General features: G+C 44.1%; 2 protein-coding genes across 2 annotated transcripts in view; both read right to left on the minus strand.

Annotated features, from left to right (window-relative positions):
• Positions 1–275: 275 nt before the first annotated feature.
• Positions 276–8,664, minus strand: LOC308318685 (NADH-ubiquinone oxidoreductase 75 kDa subunit, mitochondrial-like; the record flags this gene model as incomplete). The annotated part of the gene is made up of 2 exons (XM_080768309.1): positions 276–2,458; positions 8,571–8,664. The coding sequence occupies 2 exons, from the start codon at positions 8,662–8,664 to the stop codon at positions 276–278; spliced, it is 2,277 nt and encodes a 758-aa protein (XP_080624435.1).
• A 1,520-nt stretch (positions 8,665–10,184) lies between these two features.
• Positions 10,185–22,368, minus strand: part of LOC308318686 (delta-type opioid receptor-like) — a gene marked incomplete at its 3' end in the record, with an annotated part of 12,687 nt that continues 503 nt past the window's right edge. Inside the window, exons 2-5 of the mRNA XM_080768310.1 lie at positions 13,750–13,986; positions 12,844–12,962; positions 11,354–11,512; positions 10,185–10,669 (exon numbers count right to left, since the gene is read on the minus strand). Coding sequence (XP_080624436.1) covers positions 10,185–10,669; positions 11,354–11,512; positions 12,844–12,962; positions 13,750–13,986 — 1,000 coding nt within the window. The remainder of the gene's footprint in view (positions 10,670–11,353; positions 11,513–12,843; positions 12,963–13,749; positions 13,987–22,368) is intronic.

Raw genomic sequence — 22,368 nt, forward strand, 5'->3', positions numbered from 1 at the left:
TGTGCATATAAATTGGTCCAAATATCAGATTGTGTATCAATTTCTGTGTAATAACTCGATGGATATCGTCTCTGTCGAAAGGAAACCTCATAGGATTAAGAATTTAAAAAGGAAAAAGTTGAAGATCGACAAGCTCAAAACGCTTCACTAACGTGCCACATTTCGAGCTACATTTGATGCTATTGTGTGGCACTGTATGATCAAGTATAGGGCTCTATTTTACAAAAAAAACAAGTTAAAATATGAAGGTTTCTGCCCGACGGCGAGAATATGCATCAGCATATGGAGGGCGGCTCATCCACAGCGTGTGCTCCCTCTGTGACTGCTTTCACACACTTTGCCATGGTCTGGGAGGCTCTGCTTATAGGATCTGTCATATAGAAATCCTTCACACTGAGCTGTGGAGGAACTAAGGCTTCAGAGAGGATATATTGGTTCACTGCTTTAGCCAGCTCGTTAGCCTGCTTAAAGTAGCTGGCCGCCTCGATGTCGTCATATCGCACCAGGTTTGGAGAAACTTGCACCAGTCTAGCACGCACTTCATCAACGGTGTCATAGGGCAGAACGACTCCCGCAAGCTGAGCTACGGCTCGGATGATCTTCCAGTCCTCCCTGGCCATGCCTGGAGGAGTCACGGCCAGCCTGGTCTGCTGGGCACGGCCCTCTGTGTTCACGTAGGTGCTGCATTTCTCTGTGTACGCTGCTCCAGGAAGTATGATGTCGGCCATTGTTGCGCCAACATCCCCATGGTGACCCTGATAAATGATCAAGTTGTCCTCAGGGAGGTCCTGGCGAGTGATGCATCCAGCATCGGCCCCCAACAGGAACAGAACTTTAGGTGGGTTCTTCCTGATAGCCTCCGTCCCCGGCTGGTAGCCAAGATCAAGCGCAGCTACTTGACTAGAAACCCTGTGAAGCACATTGAAGACCTTCCAACCTTCCTCTACTCCACTGCTGACACGAGCGTTTTCAGCGATGGTGGACACAGCAGCCATTATAGCAGCCCCGTCCTCTCTCTGTAGGGAACCACTGCCAACCACAACAACAGGACGCTTTGCTTTAGCCAGGAGCTGGGCAAAAGGGTGAATTCCTGCCGCAATTTCCTGAAGAACCGCTGCAGACTCGCCAAGATGCTCATAAGAGTAAGTCAGGTCCACCTGCTGTCCCACTAGAGCCACTTGCAGCTCGTTGTGAAGCCAGCTCTTTCTGATCCGTGCGTTAAACAAAGAAGCCTCGTAGCGCGGATTGGTGCCGACCAGGAGCAGTAGGTCGGCCTCTTCGATGGCAGCAATCCCGGTGTTTAGCAGGTAGTTTGAACGCAGGTCTGATCCAGCCCCTTCCATGGGGAACATTTCCTCGGTGCAGAGGGCATCACTGTTGAAGCGGTTTAACAAGTCTTTCAGGGCGATGAGAGCCTCTGCGTCCACCAAGCCTCCTGCAATAGCGGCTACGCTTCCCCGAGCGCCTTGCAATGCTCCGGCAACGCGGCTCAGCACATCTTCCCAAGAGGTGGTGACCAACTGTCCGGACTCGTTTTTCACCATCGGCTGAATAAGCCTCTGCCGCTTCAGGCCGTCATAAGCGAACCTGGTTTTGTCCGATATCCACTCCTCGTTGATATCCTCGTTCAGGCGAGGTAGAACTCTCATCACTTCGCCACCACGGGTGCTCACCACGATGTTACTGCCCACGGCGTCCAGGACGTCGATAGATTCCGTCTTCCTGGTCTCCCAAGGGCGGGCAGTGAAGGCATACGGTTTGGAGGTCAAAGCCCCGACTGGGCATATATCGATCACATTCCCAGACAACTCTGACATGAACATCTTCTCTACGTAGGTGCCAATCTGCAGGTCGTTACCCCTACCAGTAGTACCAAGATCCTCCACACCTGCGATCTCACTGGCAAAGCGCACACATCGAGTGCATTGGATACAGCGAGTCATAATGGTTTTAATGAGGGGCCCGATGTTCTTATCTGCTACAGCTCTTTTGCCCTCTGCGAAGCGGCTCCTGTCGCTGCCAAACTGCATGGACTGGTCCTGTAGATCACATTCTCCGCCCTGGTCGCAGATTGGACAATCTAGTGGGTGGTTGGCCAGCAGGAACTCCATCATGCCCTCTCTGGCCCTTCTCGTCACATGGGAGTCGGTTAGGATGTTCCAACCCTTCATGACGGGCATGGCACAGGCCGCAACCGGCTTGGGGACTTTCTCGATCTCCACCAGGCACATCCGGCAGTTCCCGGCGACAGAGAGGCGCTCGTGGTAGCAGAAGCGCGGAATCTGGATCCCCATCTTCTCGCAGGCCTGCAGCACAGTGGTTCCTGGCTCCACCATGAGCGGCCGGCCGTCCACTGACACCTCCAGCAGGTTACTGCTGCAGGCTGCTGCTGTGGCGGTGGCGGTGGATGCGGTGCGAACAGCATTGGTGCTTCCATTGGTCAGAGCTGATGCTAACCCTGTAGAGAGGGGACAACGCACTGCAGCCAATCGCAGCATAGCTGTTAATGTTCTCTGATGGAACGTGTGTGGTGTTGACTTTGTCCTCTCTCTCTCTCTCGTCTCGGTCTCTCTCTGTCTCTTTATTGTCTGTCTCTCTCCACTCTTTTTTTACTTTCTGCCTGTCCGTCCGTCTGTCTCTATATTGTCTCTGTCTCTCATCTATTGTCTCGTCTTTCTATCCATCTCTCATCTTTGTCTGCCTGTCTGTCCCTCTCCTGTCTTTCAGCTTGTCTTTTTGCGACTACCTGTCTGTGTCACTCATGTCTCTCTGTCTGTTTCTCTCTCTGTCTCTGATTGATCTCTGGTCTTACTTCACATACAACAGAATCCGTTGCCTAACAACGGCAATTTGCACTGACCTCTGGGATCTCCATTTATGGAAATCATCTGGACGCATGCACACACTTATATCCACATAAACAGGAGTACAAGTATGCCTTGTACAAAGGACATAAACACTGCCAGTGCAGTCAGACAATATGGTGAACAGCCAGTTACAAAGTGCATAGACGGCAGAACAGTGTTACATAATGTATAGTTGACATACTTGTCAGACACAGTAGACAGAAATTATGGAGAATGGAAACTACGCCTCATCCAAATTGAGCGGCTTCCTATAATCGCTGATACTGAGCATTTCAGCACTTTGGTTAGAAAGGCTTCCTCCAAGCTGTAGTACAGCCGACCTCTATGGTTTTCATTTACAACAAATAGGGGTGTTAGCTGAAATGTTAGAGAACACAGAGGATAAACCTGCTTAGCTTCACAGTAGAGTGCTTTATATACAGCATTATGGAGGACCTGGAAATGGAAGAAATATATTTTTATATCAAATCCACTATTCTGTCACGTAGAAGCCCCTATGTATACAGTATATTGCAACCATTTAAGATTTGCGACATGGTTTCAGTTATTTGTTCATGGTCAGCATGCATGATTTTTGCTCTTACTCCATTGTTTTGAGGATAACTTTAGTATGCTCTATGTTACTGTTTGTACAGTATTTGTTGCACTGATGAACAGCACTTTGGTACAATGAAAATTGTTTTTAGATGTGCTTTATAAATACCTAAACGTGATTTGATTTGATGATGAATATAGTGAGGAGCATGATTGCCTGGAAACCATCACTCACTCACTCACTCACTCACTCACACTCGGTCTACGACACTAAACATTTGTTGCTGGGCAGAAACCGCTTATCTCCATATTTAAACTTTTTGTTTAAATATTAACACCCTACTTTATCATGGTGTTGGTACTATCATGACGATCCATGAACGATGTTGCAACTTGCAGCTTGTGAAACTGCCCATCTGTTCCGTCACTGATCAGGGCTCTCCTCTGCCCTGATCAGTCATGCTTGCAGCAACACTTGCCTGACAGCTCGCCTGCATTTCTGTGTGTCTCTGTATCTCAAGAAGCGCTCAACCAATGGCCCTCATACCTGCTGTATTGGTGACCCATGGGAGTCCAGTGACGAGGGCAAGGTTGGTCCGATCAGCAGTTCTCCAAAACTCAATGCAGTGGGCGTCACCACGTTTAAATTATAGCCAATCTGTATGAATTCTCAAGAATCTGTCGGCTGGAGTTGTATTTACTATTTTGTACCATTTTGAAAAAGAATGTTTAATTTTTCAAATTGAATTGAATTACAAAAAATAGAAAGAAATACAAAATAAATGTCTAGTCATTATATTCCAGCTTGCAAGAGAGTTAAATAAATTACTTTGCGGACACTGGACTTTAGACATTTCCAAACACTGAATCAATATGCGAGCAGGGAGGCACCACCAGTGACACTTTGGAGTGCTCACCACTGTGAGAAAAGTATTTAAAAGAGAAAAACAGCACTTTTTAAGTGAGACAACTTCCTCTGTCCCGTGTAGACATACATGACTTCACAGCCAATATACCAAAAGTGAAAACATAAACCCATTCAGAAAATATTCAGTCCTTGAATAAAATATACATACATAATGTCAGAATGTCAGAGTCCTTTAATTTTCCAATGTACAAGTACCCAAGTTTGGCAAACATTAAACCTACTTCACTGAGGCACATATCTGACTGAGTCCTTGAAGAGGAGGGGGGATTTAGGGGACCTTTTGTGACAGTTTCAATACATGAACTGAACTTCCAGGAAATTTGGCTAATTATTAATTAAAAGAAAGGACTGGTGAAGCTCCTGGGACTGAATGACACTATTAAAGTCCTTTTGATGTAATTGATTGTTGTGACATATGTGTGTGTTTTTCAAATTTGTGCATAATGTAAATATGCACAAATTGTCAGACACATATAATTATCGTGATGAGGCCCCCCACTAACAAAACTTGGTAGGCTATGTTCCTTTGTCTTTATCGTGTAGACTAAATGACAACCTTTGAATAGAGGGGTGGACTAAAATTGAGCATTTTTTGTAAAGAGAGACCTTATGACATACCCTTTATCAGTCAACTACTTGTCCCATCAAATTAATAACAAGCCTGTTTGTAGCGATTTGGGCACATAGTGTTCATTTCAACTTGCTTCATTATTTAAAAATGTCTTGTCATTCTAATACCAGTGAGTGTATAATTATTTTACCTTGAGCAGAATGAATAGATATGGGATAAGACACATGCAGTACCACCTAATTTGCCTTAATGTGATTTGTATTTTCATTAATCTTTCTCTTACTGAGTCCCCTAAATCCCCCTGCTCTTCAAGGACTCAGGCCCAATCCCAATTGTCTCCCTCAAGCCCTGAACCCTCATCGACTTTAGTGACGTCAGCTGTAAGTGACGTCAGGCTGCAAGGGCTCCAAATTGTTGTGAAAGGAATGGGACAGCACTTTGAAGATGAGTCCGCCATTCGTGACTAATATGTAACATATTACTTATCTAAGTAATAATGCCCAACACTGAGGGGTCGCAAAAGGTGTGTTTTGAAGGAAATCCAAAATAGTGTAAAATGTAGTTAAGTGGAAATGTGGTTAGAGAATCTAGAGAGAGTCTACAACTTTACTTTTCAAGGGTAAAGGCCACAAATATGCCTTCACCCAGCCATGAGTATGAATATTTTAGCCTGCTACATGTAGCGTGTGTCAGGGCCTCTGTGCAGCTCTGAACCCTGAATCATTCAGTGGATGATGTGTGAGTCACCATCTGTGTGCCTGTGTCCCAGGCAACCTCTCAAAGTGGCGAGCAGGGATTCACGTGTGGTTGGCAACTTGGCATGCTCTGAAAATGCACGTGGTGGTCCACCCATCTGATCACTTAACCCATTTAGGCCTGACGTATTTAAAAAAAATCTTCTAAATCCTCCAGTTTTCTGAAATAAATATTTTCACGATTTTTCAAAAATAGCAGGCCTACAAGTTCATAGAGCACCACTCGGTGGCGCGCTATGAGCTTGTAGATCTGCTATTTTTCAATAGCTAAATTATAACATAATGTATGTAACCACCAAAAGGGGTTCCCGCTCAAAATGGTTAACACTAAGTGGTCAGATGGGTGGACCGCAAAACGTTCTTGATATTTTAAAGTACAGCCCCGATCCAGAAAAGGCTGTGAGTGTGAACCATTTACTGGTTTGCTAGCCATTGCTGGTCATTGAATTCCACAGCAGAGGCTGATTTCCCCTTCCTCCTTTGTCCACCTCTCCAGTTCTCATATGAAGTAAATTGGTATTGTTTGTCCATGATGTCTGAGAACTTAAACATAATCCATATTGAAAGATCCATTGGCACACTGAATTTAATTTTATGATGCAAAAAGTTCCAGCACACAACTCAAAGGGCCATCAATGAATTACACTTAACTATTTAAACATTCTTGTTTATACCTGCTACTTACTGCTCTAGTTCTCAGACTGGAATGTATTATCAAATTGTCATGAACTGTGTATTTTTATTGTGTAGTTATGTTCCTAGTGTTTCCTGTCTACTCTATTTGTTACTACCTGTCTTGTCTCTACCCTGATTGCTAACTTGAGTCCACCTGTGTCGTGTTAAGTTCTCAGCCAATCATGTGGTGTTTGTAGTTATGTTTCACCTGTGAGTAGTTGGTCTGTGTCTATTTAGTCTCCCTGTGTTCAGTGTTTCCTTGCTAGTGTATAGTTTCATGGTGTGTCCAGACCTGTTTGGTAAATATATCTTCATTTAACTTCATCTGCCTGCCTTCCTGTGTGGTTCTGCACTTCGGTCCAACACCTGTCTCATACCGTGACACAAATAGAAATAGTCAAATATTATATAGTAGTAGGTGACAAATTATGCCTATCAATTATCAAACAGCAAACAGTACTTTGTTCTTTAACCCCCGTCCCCAAATAATTTTGTCTCAATCCATCAATCAATCAATCTCACATCATCCGACCAACATTCCAAATCAATCTAGTCATAAATGGCACTGTTCAGGCCCGGTTTGGTTTAGGATAAATGATTTCAGTCAGATATCTGGGACTACGTATGTGCGTGTGCACATGTGTGGTGTGTGTAAATATATTAGGTTACTGTACGGGTTTATTTTCCCCTCATGATACCATGATGCCAAATAAAAAATAATGCAGATTTAAGATGGCATGATCTATGAATGCTGCTTTAATGTTCATTCAGTTATGTGAAAATGCACCTGTAAAAGTACCAGCCACATTTCCATGAGACTGATACAACCATATCTATAAGAAATAAGAGCAGTTAAACTGAACTGAACAAAGTGTACAACATTTATGATATTTATTACCACAGTCCCATTACTGTAAATATCTGTACAGCTAAATAAATACAAATCCCCATGACGATAAATATGGAACAAAAAAAAGGAACAATATGACATTGCGCATAATTCTACTAAACAATCAAGTTGACTGAAATGCACATTACGCTGTATAAGGCTTTATGGTACATAATGTCAATGTGTGGACTTAAAAATGCAAAGAATACATGTACAAACACCCTTTTTAACAGTTAAAATATAGGAGTAGTAAAGGAAGGAATAATGTTTAAAAAGAAATCATAATTCCACAACAGCAGCACTTTGTGATAAGCATGTCATTATATAGCATGTACTGTAAATGTCATAACTGCACACAAGTGAAGCCTTTACATGGCATAATATAATACTTTGACAGCTACCGTCACAGAACAATATCACTTCACACATCACCCAACAATTCCTTTCTTTTAAATCAGTCTCTTGCACACCTTGTTGTGGGCTCAGGGACAGGTGCGTTGGTAGAGCAGACGTTCAAAAAACCTGTGAGCGATAAATACATTAATCAATCCTGGCGGGGATTGGCTTTTAAAGGCATTTTGGACTGTATTTTGCGTGTCTTAAGTACCAGGTCTTATTACCTAACTTGAGTAAACTAAAGACCTGGAGGCGTGAAGCCGCGTGATGAATGCTTTTTGGCCACTCAGAATAGCCAAATGGCATATTGATCACGCCTCCAGGTCTTTAGTTTACTCAAGTTAGGTAATAAGACCTGGTACTTAAGACACGCAAAATACAGCCCATAGTATGTAGTGTTGCCCTCTGTTTACATAACAAAACAATAAATACATGTTTCACCCATCATTTCCCTCTATACCAGCAGTCATCAGACACTGGAGTAGTAGTGTGGTGGTGTTTACCTGCATAACCACTGCCTCTTGCTGTTCATGGTTTGTTTAGGTATAGTGAGGGACGTTGTAGGGCCAAAGCAAACGAACAAAATTCATTTCACCTTTTTGTGCTTTTGTTTTCAACAGAGAATAAAATGTGTTATGGTCTTGATTGGCCAGGACCTGCTTGGCTCCAGTGACCAGTCTTAAAATAATTGATCTGTGGAACCACAACATGGCCACCACTGCTATGCCATATTGAGCAAGGTTCCATTGTTTTATACAAAAATTGATGAACAAAAGCAAATAACATTTCACAGTTAAAACAGAAATCCTGCTGCAAGACAAAGGGAATCTTAATAATGTGCAAAACAAGGTTTTCTGTTCTTTGCGGAAAGGTTTAGCACAGTCTGTGAATTCTTCATGTCACGAACGTTTCTTTGTGCCAATGTATCCACAGGCCTTCATGTCCCCGTGCTCACCGATGTATCCACAGGCCTTCATGTCCCCGTGCTCACCGATGTATCCACAGGCCTTCATGTCCCCGTGCTCACCGATGTATCCACAGGCCTTCATGTCCCCGTGCTCACCGATGCCATTCAGAGGTCAGTTCAACTCTTTTACTGTGTGAGCTAAATTAGCTTTGGCACGTTGTGTCTCACTCCTGATGGTGAACACGTAGAGCACTAAGCCTGGAGACACACTGAGTCAGTTCAACATCCACTGATGTTGAACACGTAGAGCACTAAGCCTGGAGACACACTGAGTCAGTTCAACATCCACTGATGTTGGTGAATCGGTGAATTCACATCACCATCAGCCGTCACTGTCTGTTAATTCACCTGTAACCTTTTTTCTGTCTAAAGAATTCCTTGGTCTCGTTCCTTTAGAAACTGTAGTATAACAATGAGGTTTAGGAGGCCTTGTGACTCGGTGAAAGTTTACATCACTTTGTAAAATGTTCATCAGGACTCTTAATTCCATTGGAATGGCCTGTAGAAGTATTCTCCATGTACAATTCTTCCAGAAGTTCTGAATGTTTCACTAAAAATAAAAATAAAATGTATTAGCCAGGTCATGTGGATGCATAATGCATGTGGCCTGTAGCCAAGCACATAGTCTAATAATCAAGTCGTCCATGCATTTAACGGTAATACAATATACATTGTACAATGTATACATTATGGGTACAGCATGTATATGTAGCCTACTGTATGACGCACACGCCCACATGCTGAAATGTTGATAACTGAACACTGACTTAATGCATAAACTGTAGTGGTTCGCTCATACTGTAACATATTGTGTCAGTGATATAATCATTTGTGCGTATTTTTCAAGAATGGTGTCTTAATGAACAATTTAAGGCAGCCTCAATTTGCACAACTGTGTAAAATCACATTTGTTTGTATTTTTTATATAGCAATCTTTTGGTCATAGACCTTAATACAGTACAGGTACTTGTGGTGTCTATGACCACAAGCTTGTTATATTTTCTACAGATTTGAGTGTGCGGAGACTGTGCTCAATTGTTCATTTGGTTTCCTTTTGGCACCTCACCCAAGTCTACTGTTGGATGAGCAGTGTTTCTTAATTACATTTAATAAAAAGCAAGCATCACCCTCTCAGAACTGTGTGTTTGAACAGTTTGCAAACCCCAGGGGTATCCCCAAATTATTTTGGTGGGCTTAAGGTGCAACATTGTTTTCTCACTCAACAGTAAACAAACCAACATACAAGTAATAACTGTACAGTATACAGGGTATCCGCACGCAATAGAAAAAGGCAGACATTGCGAGAATAGACAATCTACAAGCTTGTAGATGGGCTATTTTCACCATTCCAAGTGCTTGTCGGGGTGGACCAGTTCAAATGGGGGGTCGTGGCCTGAATGGCCTTTGAATGAAAGGTTGACTCCCACTTCCTACACCTGAAACTTCAATGGCTTTGCCCGGGCTTTTCTTTTTGAGCCGAATGCAAACAAAAATAAAAGCCTCCGAGGCTACACGTGCAGTGGCGTTTTTAAATGCGGAAAAATCTTGCAATTCCATCTTTTACCGCCAGCCAGGCGTGGGCCAGCTTCACCGTTCCACTGTTCAGAACTCCGTGGTGGAGATCTGTGTGATCTCCGTGTGGAGGTCGTCCTGGAGGGTGGCGTTGGGGTCTACCAAAGCCGCCCGCTGCCGGTCCGCGTCCGGGCACACGGGCTTCCTCACCTCGGACACGGCGGAGGGCACGCAGCCGCAGACCGTGACGGGCTCCCGCAGGGTGTTTCCGCGCGCCCTGGTGAAGCTGCTCTGCTCCCGGCGCGAGCGGTACAGCAGGCAGAAGTCCCGGAAGCAGCGTTTGAAGTTCTCGTCCAGGAAGGCGTAGAGCACGGGGTTGAGGCTGCTGTTGGTGTAGCCCAGGGCGATGCACAGGTGCCAGCTGGCGATCACCAGCGGGTTCTTCTGGTCTATGTCCACCATGGTCTTGGCGATGATGAAGATGTGGATGGGCGTCCAACACACGATGAAGGCCGCCACCACCACCAGCACCATGCGGGTGATGCGCCGTAGGTTCCTGTCCTTCTCCTTGGAGCCTGAGAGCAGAGCAGGGGTGGAAAGCAACCAAGTAATTTACTCAATTCATGTACAATTTAGAGATATGTGTCTACTCGACCACTACAAATATTACACTTTTACTCCACTACAACGTATATAGGGCCTTAGTCCTACTCCTCCCCCCAGCAAACACTCCCCACTGACAGGTAGGACGTATAGGGCCTTAGTCCTACTCCTGTCTATTTCAAACAAAGTGTTTTTTGACAGCAGGAATTGCTTGTCATAATTTGACCCCCCAGTATTAGGATGTTGATATTCATTCATCAGCCAACACTCCCATACTCACAGGTAGTACCCCCTCTCCAGAGCGGACGTATAGGGCCTTTGTCCTACTCCTCCTCCCAGCCAACACTGCCCACTGACAGGTAGTTACCCCCTGAGCTCAAGCCCACAATTCAACTTTTTGGTTTTAAGATGTTGATATTCATTTTGTATCATCCTAAGGACCCCAAATCACACCTTGGAAAGCATGAGTGTCTATTTCAAACAAAGTGTTTTTTGACTGGGGGGGGTCTTATTTTGACAGCAGGAATTGCCTGTCATAATTTGAGTATTAGGATGTTGATATTCAGCCAACACTCCCCACTCACAGGTAGTTTATTTCATTTTCGTCAGCGAAAAAAGGTTTAGTCGACGAAATGACCACTGCTATATATACACACCAGAGAGCAGGCGGACACTCTTCAGCCGTAGGATCATCAGGCCGTAGCAGACGCTGATGACAAGGACGGGCAATAGGAAGGCCAAGACAAACACGCAGATCTTGGTCACTGTGTCCCAGTACCACTGGGGACTGGGGAAGCTCAGCGTGCAGATGGTGCCTGAGTGAGAGGGGGTCAAAATCAAACAATCACTGATGGAAAGTATAACCCAAGTACACCGACCGTATACTCTAAGTTGAGGTAATTTGACTCGAGCATTTCCAATTTCCAATATTTTATACTTCTATACTCCACTAGTACTACGTCTCAGAGGCAAATATTGTACATTTTTACACCACTACAGTTATTTGAAAACTTTTGTTACTAGTTACCAGGGGCACCCGTTGACCATTTCGTTGCCCCAAGCATGATATGTTTGGGCTGCCACCCCCCACCGACGAGAGTGCCGCGTTTCCTCATGCAGAAGTATTACTTTCACCATTTGACTTTGATTTGTCCTAATGTTGTTGCTAATTTAAATAACTACGCTCACTGCTGGACAGGGTGGGGGAGTGCTGCTTCAGCTCTGAGCACTGCAGATCCACATGGATACGTGTGCAACTGGGAGACACACGCACGGGCGCCAGGTGCTCGTTATTAAGTGGCGGAGCCACGAGCAACTTATTATTATGAGAATTGGCTTGGCACATTTTGTTGTCCCCCTTGGCATGTTGTCCTACGCACAGACTACTGTATGACTGCCGATGGTACTGCTAGTTACTTTGTATTTTTTGATTATTATTTTATTATACTATTACAGTAGGCTATGTTATTAACACATACATTTGCCACTTCAGCCCTATTTAAACTTTAAACTTGTTACAACTCAACATATCTCTGCTGTCCACTCCAACTCCAAAATGTTAATTCTTCTGAAAATGTAAAATATACATTTGGTAAATATACATCCCACACAGACGGGGAGAGGTGGTGGAGTTATAGTTAAATGGAGTTAGGTGGTTTCCTCCTGACAGCAACCCTGAAAATAGTCGGTCTACAGGTTGTGAGCTTGTAGATCTGCTATTTTCAAAAGATTGTAATACGGCCTGTACGATACCCTGTGAATCTGGACATTGCATAATGAGTACTGTTGGTAGTATATTTTGATGCCAATACATTTACTCAAGTAAATTTGATTACCAGACTTTTACTTGTAATTGTGTTTCTATCTGCATAAGTAAAGAAATGGGCCACCACTGTGATCATTCGGTTTTAGTTGGAGGGACCATGTCTAGGAGGAGCTAAACCCAGTTAAGCCACATCAAATAGCCTCTCTCTCCCTGGGGGCCTAATTACTCCCCCAGATTAACAGAAGCACTTGGCATGAAAAAGGATGCCAAACCAATGACAGCCTAAGTGGAGTACTTACTGTATGGTTTTACACAATTACGGGTAATTTATCTCATAATCCCCCCCGGCCGTGCAGAGAGATCAAAAGAAAAGCACCCCACCTTTGGGCGTCACCTTGGTAACCGCCAAAACCATTATGGGAACTCCGATGGCAGAGGAGAGGATCCAGATACAGACGTTGATGAGTTTGGCTTTGGCAGGCGTGCGGAAGTCCAGAGCCCTGCATGGTGGTATAGAGTTGTAACAATCATTGTTGGGGAACGCTACTTTTAAAAGTATTCCCGTTTTGTTACTGATTGGCCGAGGGACAACACCGACATATGTGGCCGATTGAGATATGTATACGTTGATGTTCTCCACCGAGCAATATAGGTTGCACGATCTGCTCGTGCACAAGTAGGTGTGTGCAAGTTGGCAGCTCGACAGAGTGCATTTCTATAGTTAATTATTTCACTTGATATTATTTGATCGCTTTATATCAATATGAAACAGCTACGCTGAAAACCATATTTTAGTCCTGTCCCGGTCGGTTGCTAGGCAACGCCTTCATCACCCCCAGCACCAGGACACGTGCGCGTGCACACCATAGGATCCCATTCAAAGTGGGATCTTCTTTGGCTGTTATCTCTGAAACTACGAGAGCTGTCCGAGGTTTTGAACAAGCATCTGATGTTCGGATGTGATTTGTGATTTTTTTATCCGCTCGCGATCGTCATATTAACTATACCGCCCCCTATATTATACCAGTGAGATGCCCTGAGGGCCCCGTGCACGCATCCATATATGGGCATAAAGGGACGGGTACAATGGGTACTTAGGCAAAGCCCCCCGATACTATGATGCATAGTGACATATCGGTCGGATCGGTATAGTTCTACGTTTTCGCTCTGAGACGGTCGGTATACATCTCATAAAATGCTCCCTGCGTCAAATGCCGAATGAATAATGGAACTTGATATGAAACCGATGTAGGCCTAATAGTAAAGTGTGTGGCGCGCGGCGCTTACCTGACGGGGTGACAGACGGCCACGTAACGGTCCACGCTCATCATGGTGAGTGTGAAGATGCTGGTGAACATGTTGTAGTAGTCGATGGCGATCACCACCTTGCACAGCAGCGCCCCGAACGGCCAGCTGGCCATCAGGTACTTGGCGCTCTGGAAGGGCAGCGTGCTGGTGGCCAGGGCGTCGGCCAGCGCCAGGTTGAAGATGTAGATGTTGGTGGCCGTCTTCATCTTGGTGTACCTGGAACAGGGTTTCTCTAAGGGTTAGCAGGGTTCATCTTGGTGTACCTGAACACGGTTTCTCTAAGGGTTAGCAGGGTTCATCTTTGTGTACCTGAACAGGGTTTCTCTAAGGGTTAGCAGGGTTCATCTTTGTGTACCTGAACAGGGTTTCTCTAAGGGTTAGCAGGGTTCATCTTGGTGTACCTGAACAGGGTGTCTCAAAGTGGATGCCTTGATGACGCAAGTCCAGGGGGTGCCTCAGAACGTTTTGATTAGCAGGGTAAAACTAACCTGTCTCACGACGGTCTGAACCCATGGCAGCTCACGTTCCCTATTAGTGGGTGAACAATCCAACTTTCTGCTTCACAATGATAGGAAGAGCCGACATCGAGGCATCAAGGCTTTTGCCCTTCTGCCCCACGGGAGGTTTCTGTCCTCCCTGAGCCCGCCTTAGGACACCTGCGTTACCGTTTAACAGGTTTACCGCCCCAGTCAAACTACCCACCTGTCACTAATATTTAGAATTAAGCAACGTCACTTCAGTTGACAGTTTTACCGTTTTAGACCCTCTATATATAGAGGGTACTGTACGTGCAAAGACGAATGGGAGTACCATTTGGAACAGCTATGCATCATTGCGTCTTTGCAACCCCAAGAACCATGCCGGTCCGTGAACGATGCTCACTTTTATTTGTAACAGAGTATTGCTACATTCAGTACATTGTGGCATTGCTACTTTTACTGAAGTACAAAATGTGATTATTATAATATTATTATTAAAGGACCACTTCACCACTTTTCAACCCATCTTCATATAATAGGTCCTCACTAATAATCATGATTTTTTTTTTTACAAATATATTTAAATTTTCATTATCGTGAGAACGATGGCTTTTCAGGACTAGAAAAGCCTGCATTTTTTTATTAGCTTGTATTCCCCATCGATGATGTCACTGGAAGACGGTTTCTGAACTGCCCACAGCCCTCCTATGAGACACAAACTGAGTAGAAAAAGATTGCACCATTTCTTTTATTATAGATTATTAGTGAGGACCTATTATATGAAGATAGGTTGAAAAGTGGTGATGAATTATTGTTTGTTAACTTATTGATGTGCAGTGTCCGCTGAGGTCTCTCCATGACAAAGTATAACGTGGTTCATTGAAATATAATCGGGCATTCATCACCGAACCCGTGTCAATTTCCTCTGTCCTTTTCCTAGACATCGATCTGCTCTTTACTCTAGTCTAGACTAGAAATAATGGTATGGTGAATTGGCAAAATTGGATGCATAATGGTCAGTGGCGGGCAAAGTACTCAACCCCAGTACTCGTGTCAAAGTAAATAGATACTCCTGGTCAAATATTACTCAATCAAGTGCCCAGCTGTGAAATGTAGCCTACTATACTAGTAGTAGGCTACTGAAGTGCTTGCATCAAAAGGATTTTCTTAAAAAAAAATACAAGGCATATTGTCTTTTTAAATCAAAAATCTAAGTTATATCAATAACAATGAAAATTGCAGATCTACAGGCTCACAAGGCGTTTCCCTTGTAATGCGAGTCAATCAAGTCGAGAATAAAAAAAAAAAAAAGAAAAGTAAAGTACAGATACTCAAAAATGTATTTTACTGTACTCAAGTGTACTTTGTTACTGTCGACCACTGTCCATTTCCTCGATATAGCCATCGACCTGTTCTTTGCTCTAGAAATAATGATACAGTGAATTGGTTAAAAGAGATGATTGCGTCTCTGTCGCGTGGAAACCTCATATGACCAAAATCTTTCTTTTCAGGCAATGTTGTTTTTGGCAGCAAATTTTGATTTTAGTTTTAGTGATAGTCTCTTCAATAGTTTTCACTAATGTTTTTACACTAGATCTGCTATTTTCAGCATGCAACCAAGTGTAAAATGACTTATTCTGGATCTCTTGTCCACTAGTACCTTCCTAACATTTTAGTCTAGTTTTTATTTGTTGACGAAATTGTCAGTATATTTAGTCTTAGTTTTAGTCATCATAGCTTAGTTGTCATTTAGTTTCCATTGAGTTTTCGTCAGTGATAAAAAGGTAGTCGACGAACGTTTTCAGGATTCAAATTCAATAGCATCAAGAGTTGATCTACCAGATCGTGCCATCATGCTTCCAGACCTGCTGCTGTTGATGCTTTTGTGTGATTCTCCATGTTAGCCTGGCTAATAAGCCAGACCGAATCAGCTGTTGGCAAAAAAGAATTGCCTGCCGGCTTACGTGTGATTTGAGTCTGGCTTATTAGCTAGGCTAGCTCCAAGTATGATGATCCAAGTAGGGCGTTATTTTACGGGGGAAAAACACACACAACATGCTAGAATACGGAGATACGAGGTTGCTTCCCCAACAGCAACAATTGGATGCATAATGGTCTGAGGGAATTCAGTGCATTAGCAACAAGCTTTCGGTGGCCTGAGTTGCGTTGGTTCGTTGGCCTATTGCCTGTGCTCCTCCCTGAAGCACCAGTTAATTAGACATGATCATGATACACAGCAACAATCACACAAACACCCACAGGCTCTGGAGCTGAGCTCCTATACCTTCTCTCTTCTCTCTCATTTTAGATGTTATAGCTATATATGTTACAGTAAAAGCGAGAGACCAGTAAAAGTGAGAAAGACGGAACGGAACGGGGTGGGGAGGGGTGGCGTTGTGGAAGGGAGGCGTCTGTTTGTTTGGCATAGGAGGCCGTGGCTGGGTCATGGCCATGCATGGTCCCTTTGAGGCCCCTTTAACCCTTTTTCTGAAAAGTCTCATGATTTAGAACATTGGTTTAGAATAGTGGTTCTCAAAAATAGCAGATCTACAAGCTCACAGCGCGTCACTTTGTGCCGCACTGCGAGCTTGTACATTATGCTATTTAAAAACGTTAGACTAGCCAATAGTTTTTCCCCCTTTTCTCCCCAATTTAGTCGTTATACTAATTGATTCCTTCCCACACACATTTCTGTTAAGCTGTCACTATACTGACCTGCCAGTGAGGAGCCCCCACCAGGAGAACGTAGAGCCTTCGTTATATTCCTCCCACCTACTCTACGCCGCAGCCGGTGGAGCATGCATTTATATAGCGCTTTTTATCCAAAGCGCTTCACATAAATAGATTGTGCATTATATTCACTCATTCAAACACACATTCACACGCCGATGGCAGAGGAAACCGTGCAAGGCACCAACCTGCACTTCAGGAGCATTAGGGGTTCAGGCCAGGGTCTTTCTCAAGGACACTTCGACACTAACTCTGGGGGAGCCCGGGATCGAACTGGCTAACAATTAAGCTTGATGTCAAGGCAGGGCCAACATCAGCTAAACCCATGCAGGTCAGGAGCATTATGGATTACTCCTGCCTAGCCTGGATGAACGCCTCTCAGACCACTCTCAGGGAGTTGGACAACATCCAAAAAAACTGTTCTCTACACATTCCCAGCGGTCCAGTAGACCTCAAAGCACTGCTACCCCAAGCTCTGCACGCCTCAGGTTGAATCACCCGCAGGGTACCAAGCCACACCCTGGAAACACCCAAGTGGAACCTTGATAGGAGCTTCATGCCTTCAATAAGAGGCTGTACCTCCTCCGAATGTGACTGTTATCCCATAAAGCTCAAGGACTTTTAATCATCCAACATTCCGTTTACAGTACATACAGTAGGCCTATACCCCTGTCTGAGTAGCTGCAGATCACTGATAGGCTCGTTGAATATGTTTTTCTCATAGCCTGTATCTGCCAAAGCTTTAAAAAGAAAACCTTGCGGTTTATACCTACCGCCTTACGGCTACTCTGCTTAAGTGCAATGCTCAATAGAAGTCATTTGAGGAATCTGTCTTAATGGGTTCCTTTGCACCTCCAAAAAGCGCACTCGCATAATAGACCAGTGTTTCCGCTGAGGAAGGCCAAACAGGCCAAAACGCGTACGTTTTCAGTCTCAGAGGTAAATCAAATCATGTAAATGGACATATGAGTGCTGGCATTTTCTTCATATCAACTTTTTTTTCGAGCCTTGCACCTATAAGGATTGTTTGAACCTGGAGTGCTGCGGGTTGTCTGCTACGGCAGTACTTCTCTCTCAAGTCAAGGACCCTTCAAAATGATATGTATCAGGCTGTGCACACCCCCATCTGAAAATGGTTTCTCTAGTGACCCCTAGAATACAACTTTTGTGTTAAAAAATCCTTTGTTTGTCCTATACGATGGGCTCCGCTCAAGTGGCAGCAGAGAATTGGCAAGCTGTCTGAAAGAGCCACGCCATCTGCTAATGTGACAGCAGTGGCACTCGCTTAAACGATTATACAGCTGAAACCGTCGAGCAGTTTTGCTTGACGGTTTGTACTTTAGCTTCGGAAGACACCAGATGACAGCTTAAAAACTTTAATCGCTATGTGTATAGTTACATTATGTGATTTGCTCTGTATTTGTGTGATCAGTTAACCCATTAATGGGATAGTTCACGAATAGGAAACGCTAAAGAAACGGTGGAGAAAAAGTAACTCAAAATTGTATTTAAGTACAGTACTTAAGTAAATGTATTTAGTTCCTTTCCACCACTGAAAAGGTCACGGCAGTCATCATTATTGATCTGGGGGAGAGGGATCAATATAGGCCTATGTCATTAACCCTAACCCTAAAGGAGCATGTCACTCATAACAGCCATAACTATGTTCATAATAGTAGTTGGTCCTTCCTTATATACATTATAAAAGGCACAATTGAAATCCACTCGCTCTGCATCTCGTTGGTGGACTATCCGACTATATGTCACAAAAACCTGCCTACCAGAATAGGGAATGCAGCTTTTCTCTGAAAGTTAGCAAGCTGAAATGGCATCTATGTTTAGTTTGTAAATACATTGAGGATGCGAATGTAATCCATTCCCAATGGATGAAGCCTTGGCCTGGAAGAGAGGTCATCAGGCGGTCTCCAACCTGAGTGAGTGTTTCAACCCTCGACCACTACACTCTCCAGTTGGCGGGTCAGCAGTGATTGGCCAAGTCACTGCCCCTCTCCTCCAGGCTTCCAGCTATAGACAAGTCCACGGAGGGGCACCCCGGCGCAACCAGCACTGTCCTTTCTCTCCTGCCAGAATGAACAGGAAACTCTCTCTGCCTTGTGCGTTCTTGGGGGATAGCAGGCACTGAGCGGTCTCTAGGACTATGGTTTGCCTCCTGCCTAGTGTCCTCCTACGTCTCACCAGTTTGTCTGTGCGGTGTGCATGTGCATGTGTCTGCCCACACTTGGCCTTACTCTGGTGTATTTAAGGGAGCCTTCTCTGCGTCTGTGTCACTGTCGTAGTTGTCATTGAATCTGTCCTATCGATTCTCTCTTCCTCCCCTCCTCTCATTTTGCTCATTTGTACAAGAGGGCACCTGCACGCAAGCTACAGACCAGCTTGCGTGGTGGCCTCTTGCAAGTGCTGCAACAGAGGTTGCTAACCCCTGTTGCCCTGCCAGTCCTGCCAGTGTCCAGGACACAGGTGTGTCGCACATAAATGGGCCTTGGTGGCGCTCGAAAAGGCAGAATTGAAAAAGGCAGGCCAGATGTTTTTCCTTGGGTTGTAGAGAGTGCGCACATGTTTTGTGCATACAAAACGTATGCAGATCGGTGCATGTAAAGACGTGACTTAGCCTGTTATAGCGCCACCATGAGGCTGCTTTAAAAATGTCAAGTGGCATTGCTTCCTCAGCCAGCCTAGTGGGAATATGCATGCACAGTTTAACTGCACTCGGGCCCTGCGTTCATGATTTGTAGCATTTTGTACAAAACTGGCCCTTCCTGAAAACTTAAAACTTAAAAATAAACTCTTAAAATCTTATTCAATCAGTGTAGAATTTGAGAAATCCAACAGACTCGTCTTTAACATGACTACAGAGATCATGTGTACCGATTTGCGTGAGATTTGGATGAAATCTTTGCAACTAATATAAACAGATGTGCCTCATGGTGGCGCTATAACTCGGAGATGTGGAAAATACAGGGAATTGGTTTTGCCATGGCCTCTAGGGAGTACGCATACAAAGTTGTACACAGGTCGACGCAGTTATAGGTAAAAACAGGAATTGGCCTGTTAACGCCACCGTGAGGCTGATTTGAAAAAAAAAAAAGTGGCATGTCATCCTCGGCCTACTGGAAATGTGTGTGTATAATTTCACGGAAATTGCACAATGCACACTATGTTTGTGATTTGTGGCATTTTGTTCGAAACGGACCAATCATGCCAGCTTTGGAAACCAATACCCAATCAGGATGGAATATGGGAAATGGTGCAGATCCATGTTGATCACATGCATGACTAGAGATAGTGTATAACGAATTGCGTGATGTATGCATAACATGTGTACGAGTAATCTTTACACAAAATGGCTGTTGTGGAATATTTGTGGCAGAGGTTCATCGTTGGCATCCAGGGTGTGTGTGTGCACAGTTTGGCATGGATGGGGACAACGGTGCCGGAGATTAGCTGGTAATAGACGGACGGACAGACGGACAGACGGAGTGCAAATACTCTCTTCCCATGCCTTCGGCCTGGTGGAGACAATAAAAACAAAATACCTGGGCAGGTCATGTTGTGGCCTCCTGGTGGCGCTATAATAGGCCAATGTGAAAAGGGTGCCATTTGTTCTTATGCCTTTGATGGCAAATGGATGATTTGAGGCATTTTGTTCCATGTGTTCCTTGTGTTTTATGGCATGACTTTAATATTATTCCCGGTATTGTTGTAATTGGTGCAGACTTTCAATAATATACTAGGAATGTTCTACAGAAGTACTGCACCTTAAGTCACATGACTGGGTTTTTCCACAGCTGCTATCTGATGAATGATTAGGCTAGGCCTATATATATGCAATTTGATTGGTTGTCTAAACCTACCAGGGCCGGTTCTAGGCATAGGCGAACTAGGCGGTCGCCTAGGGCCTCAACCACTGAGGGGGCCTCGTCACAGGGAGAAGATTTTTTTTTCTTCATGTATCCCTTACATGGGCTACTGGCCACATGTGGCCCCCACCTAGCTTCTTAATTTTGATCTCAAAGTGCACCAGATTGAAGCATTTTCATGGCCTCTGTATAATATGTTGCCTAGGGCCTCAAAAGGCCTAGAACCGGCACTGATGGTCGGGGGGGTAGGACCAAGGGATTTGGGATTAGTTTATAAACATTTTGGTATTTGTTTATAAACATTTGTGATTTGTTTATAAACATTTGTGATTTATTTATAAACATTTTGGGATTTGTTTATAAACATTTGGGATTTGTTTACAAACATTTGGGATTTGTTTATAAACATTTGGGATTTGTAAGTCTCATGGGGGGGGTAGGACCACTACCAGTCTCATGGTCGGGGGGGTAGGACCAAGGGATTTGGGATTTGTTTATAAACATTTTGGTATTTGTTTATAAACATTTGGTATTTGTTTATAAACATTTGTGATTTGTTTATAAACATTTGTGATTTGTTTATAAACATTTGGGATTTGTTTACAAACATTTGGGATTTGTTTATAAACATTTGGGATTTGTTTATAAACATTTGGGATTTGTAAGTCTCATGGGGGGGGTAGGACCACTACCAGTTTACCTGTAGTAAGTCTCATGGTCGGGGGGGGTAGGACCAAGGGATTTGGGATTTGTTTATAAACATTTTGGTATTTGTTTATAAACATTTGTGATTTGTTTATAAACATTTGTGATTTGTTTATAAACATTTTGGGCTCTGTATAATATGTTGCCTAGGGCCTCAAAAGGCCTAGAACCGGCACTGAAACCTACTGTTGTATATTTAATGAATGTCAGCCTATTCTCAAACTATGCCTGAAGAAGGCCCAAAGGCCGAAACGTTGCTATGACTCTTATTTAAAATAAAACTCTTGAACCAGCAAGTGTGCGCAGCGGGTCTCTCCTCCTTCTCCAGGCATTTTGTTCCAGGGTGGGATATATTCCTCAGCCTAGTAGGAAACTGCGTGAAAGATCTCACTTTAATTGCACGCTGCGTTCATGATTTGAGTGAGGCTTTTTGCGCGCGCGCGCACACGCACGGGGACATAGCCGACATACGGACGTACGGATATAGCCTATACGTCTCTATAGTATACTCTGAGGTCTCTCCCCATGCCTTCGGCCTGGTGGAGGCAATAAAAAATGTGTCCGAACACATGGGTCCCGACCGGCCAACCCACTGTTTGGGAACCATGCATGTGCCCATAGCCAAGGAAAAACCTTTGATCTGCATTTTTCACAAGTAGGCTACCTTTTATAGGCCACCAGGAGACCGACTTTTATAAAACATTACTCGTTCAGATTCTGTCCAAAAGTATAGCCTATACAATACGTTTATAGCCTATACGGTTACAATATAGACGATCATAGCTATACGTATGATCGCACATGAC

The sequence above is a fragment of the Protomyctophum bolini genome (assembly GCF_963924005.1).
Source record: "Protomyctophum bolini genome assembly, chromosome: 7".
Lineage (NCBI taxonomy): Eukaryota > Metazoa > Chordata > Actinopteri > Myctophiformes > Myctophidae > Protomyctophum > Protomyctophum bolini.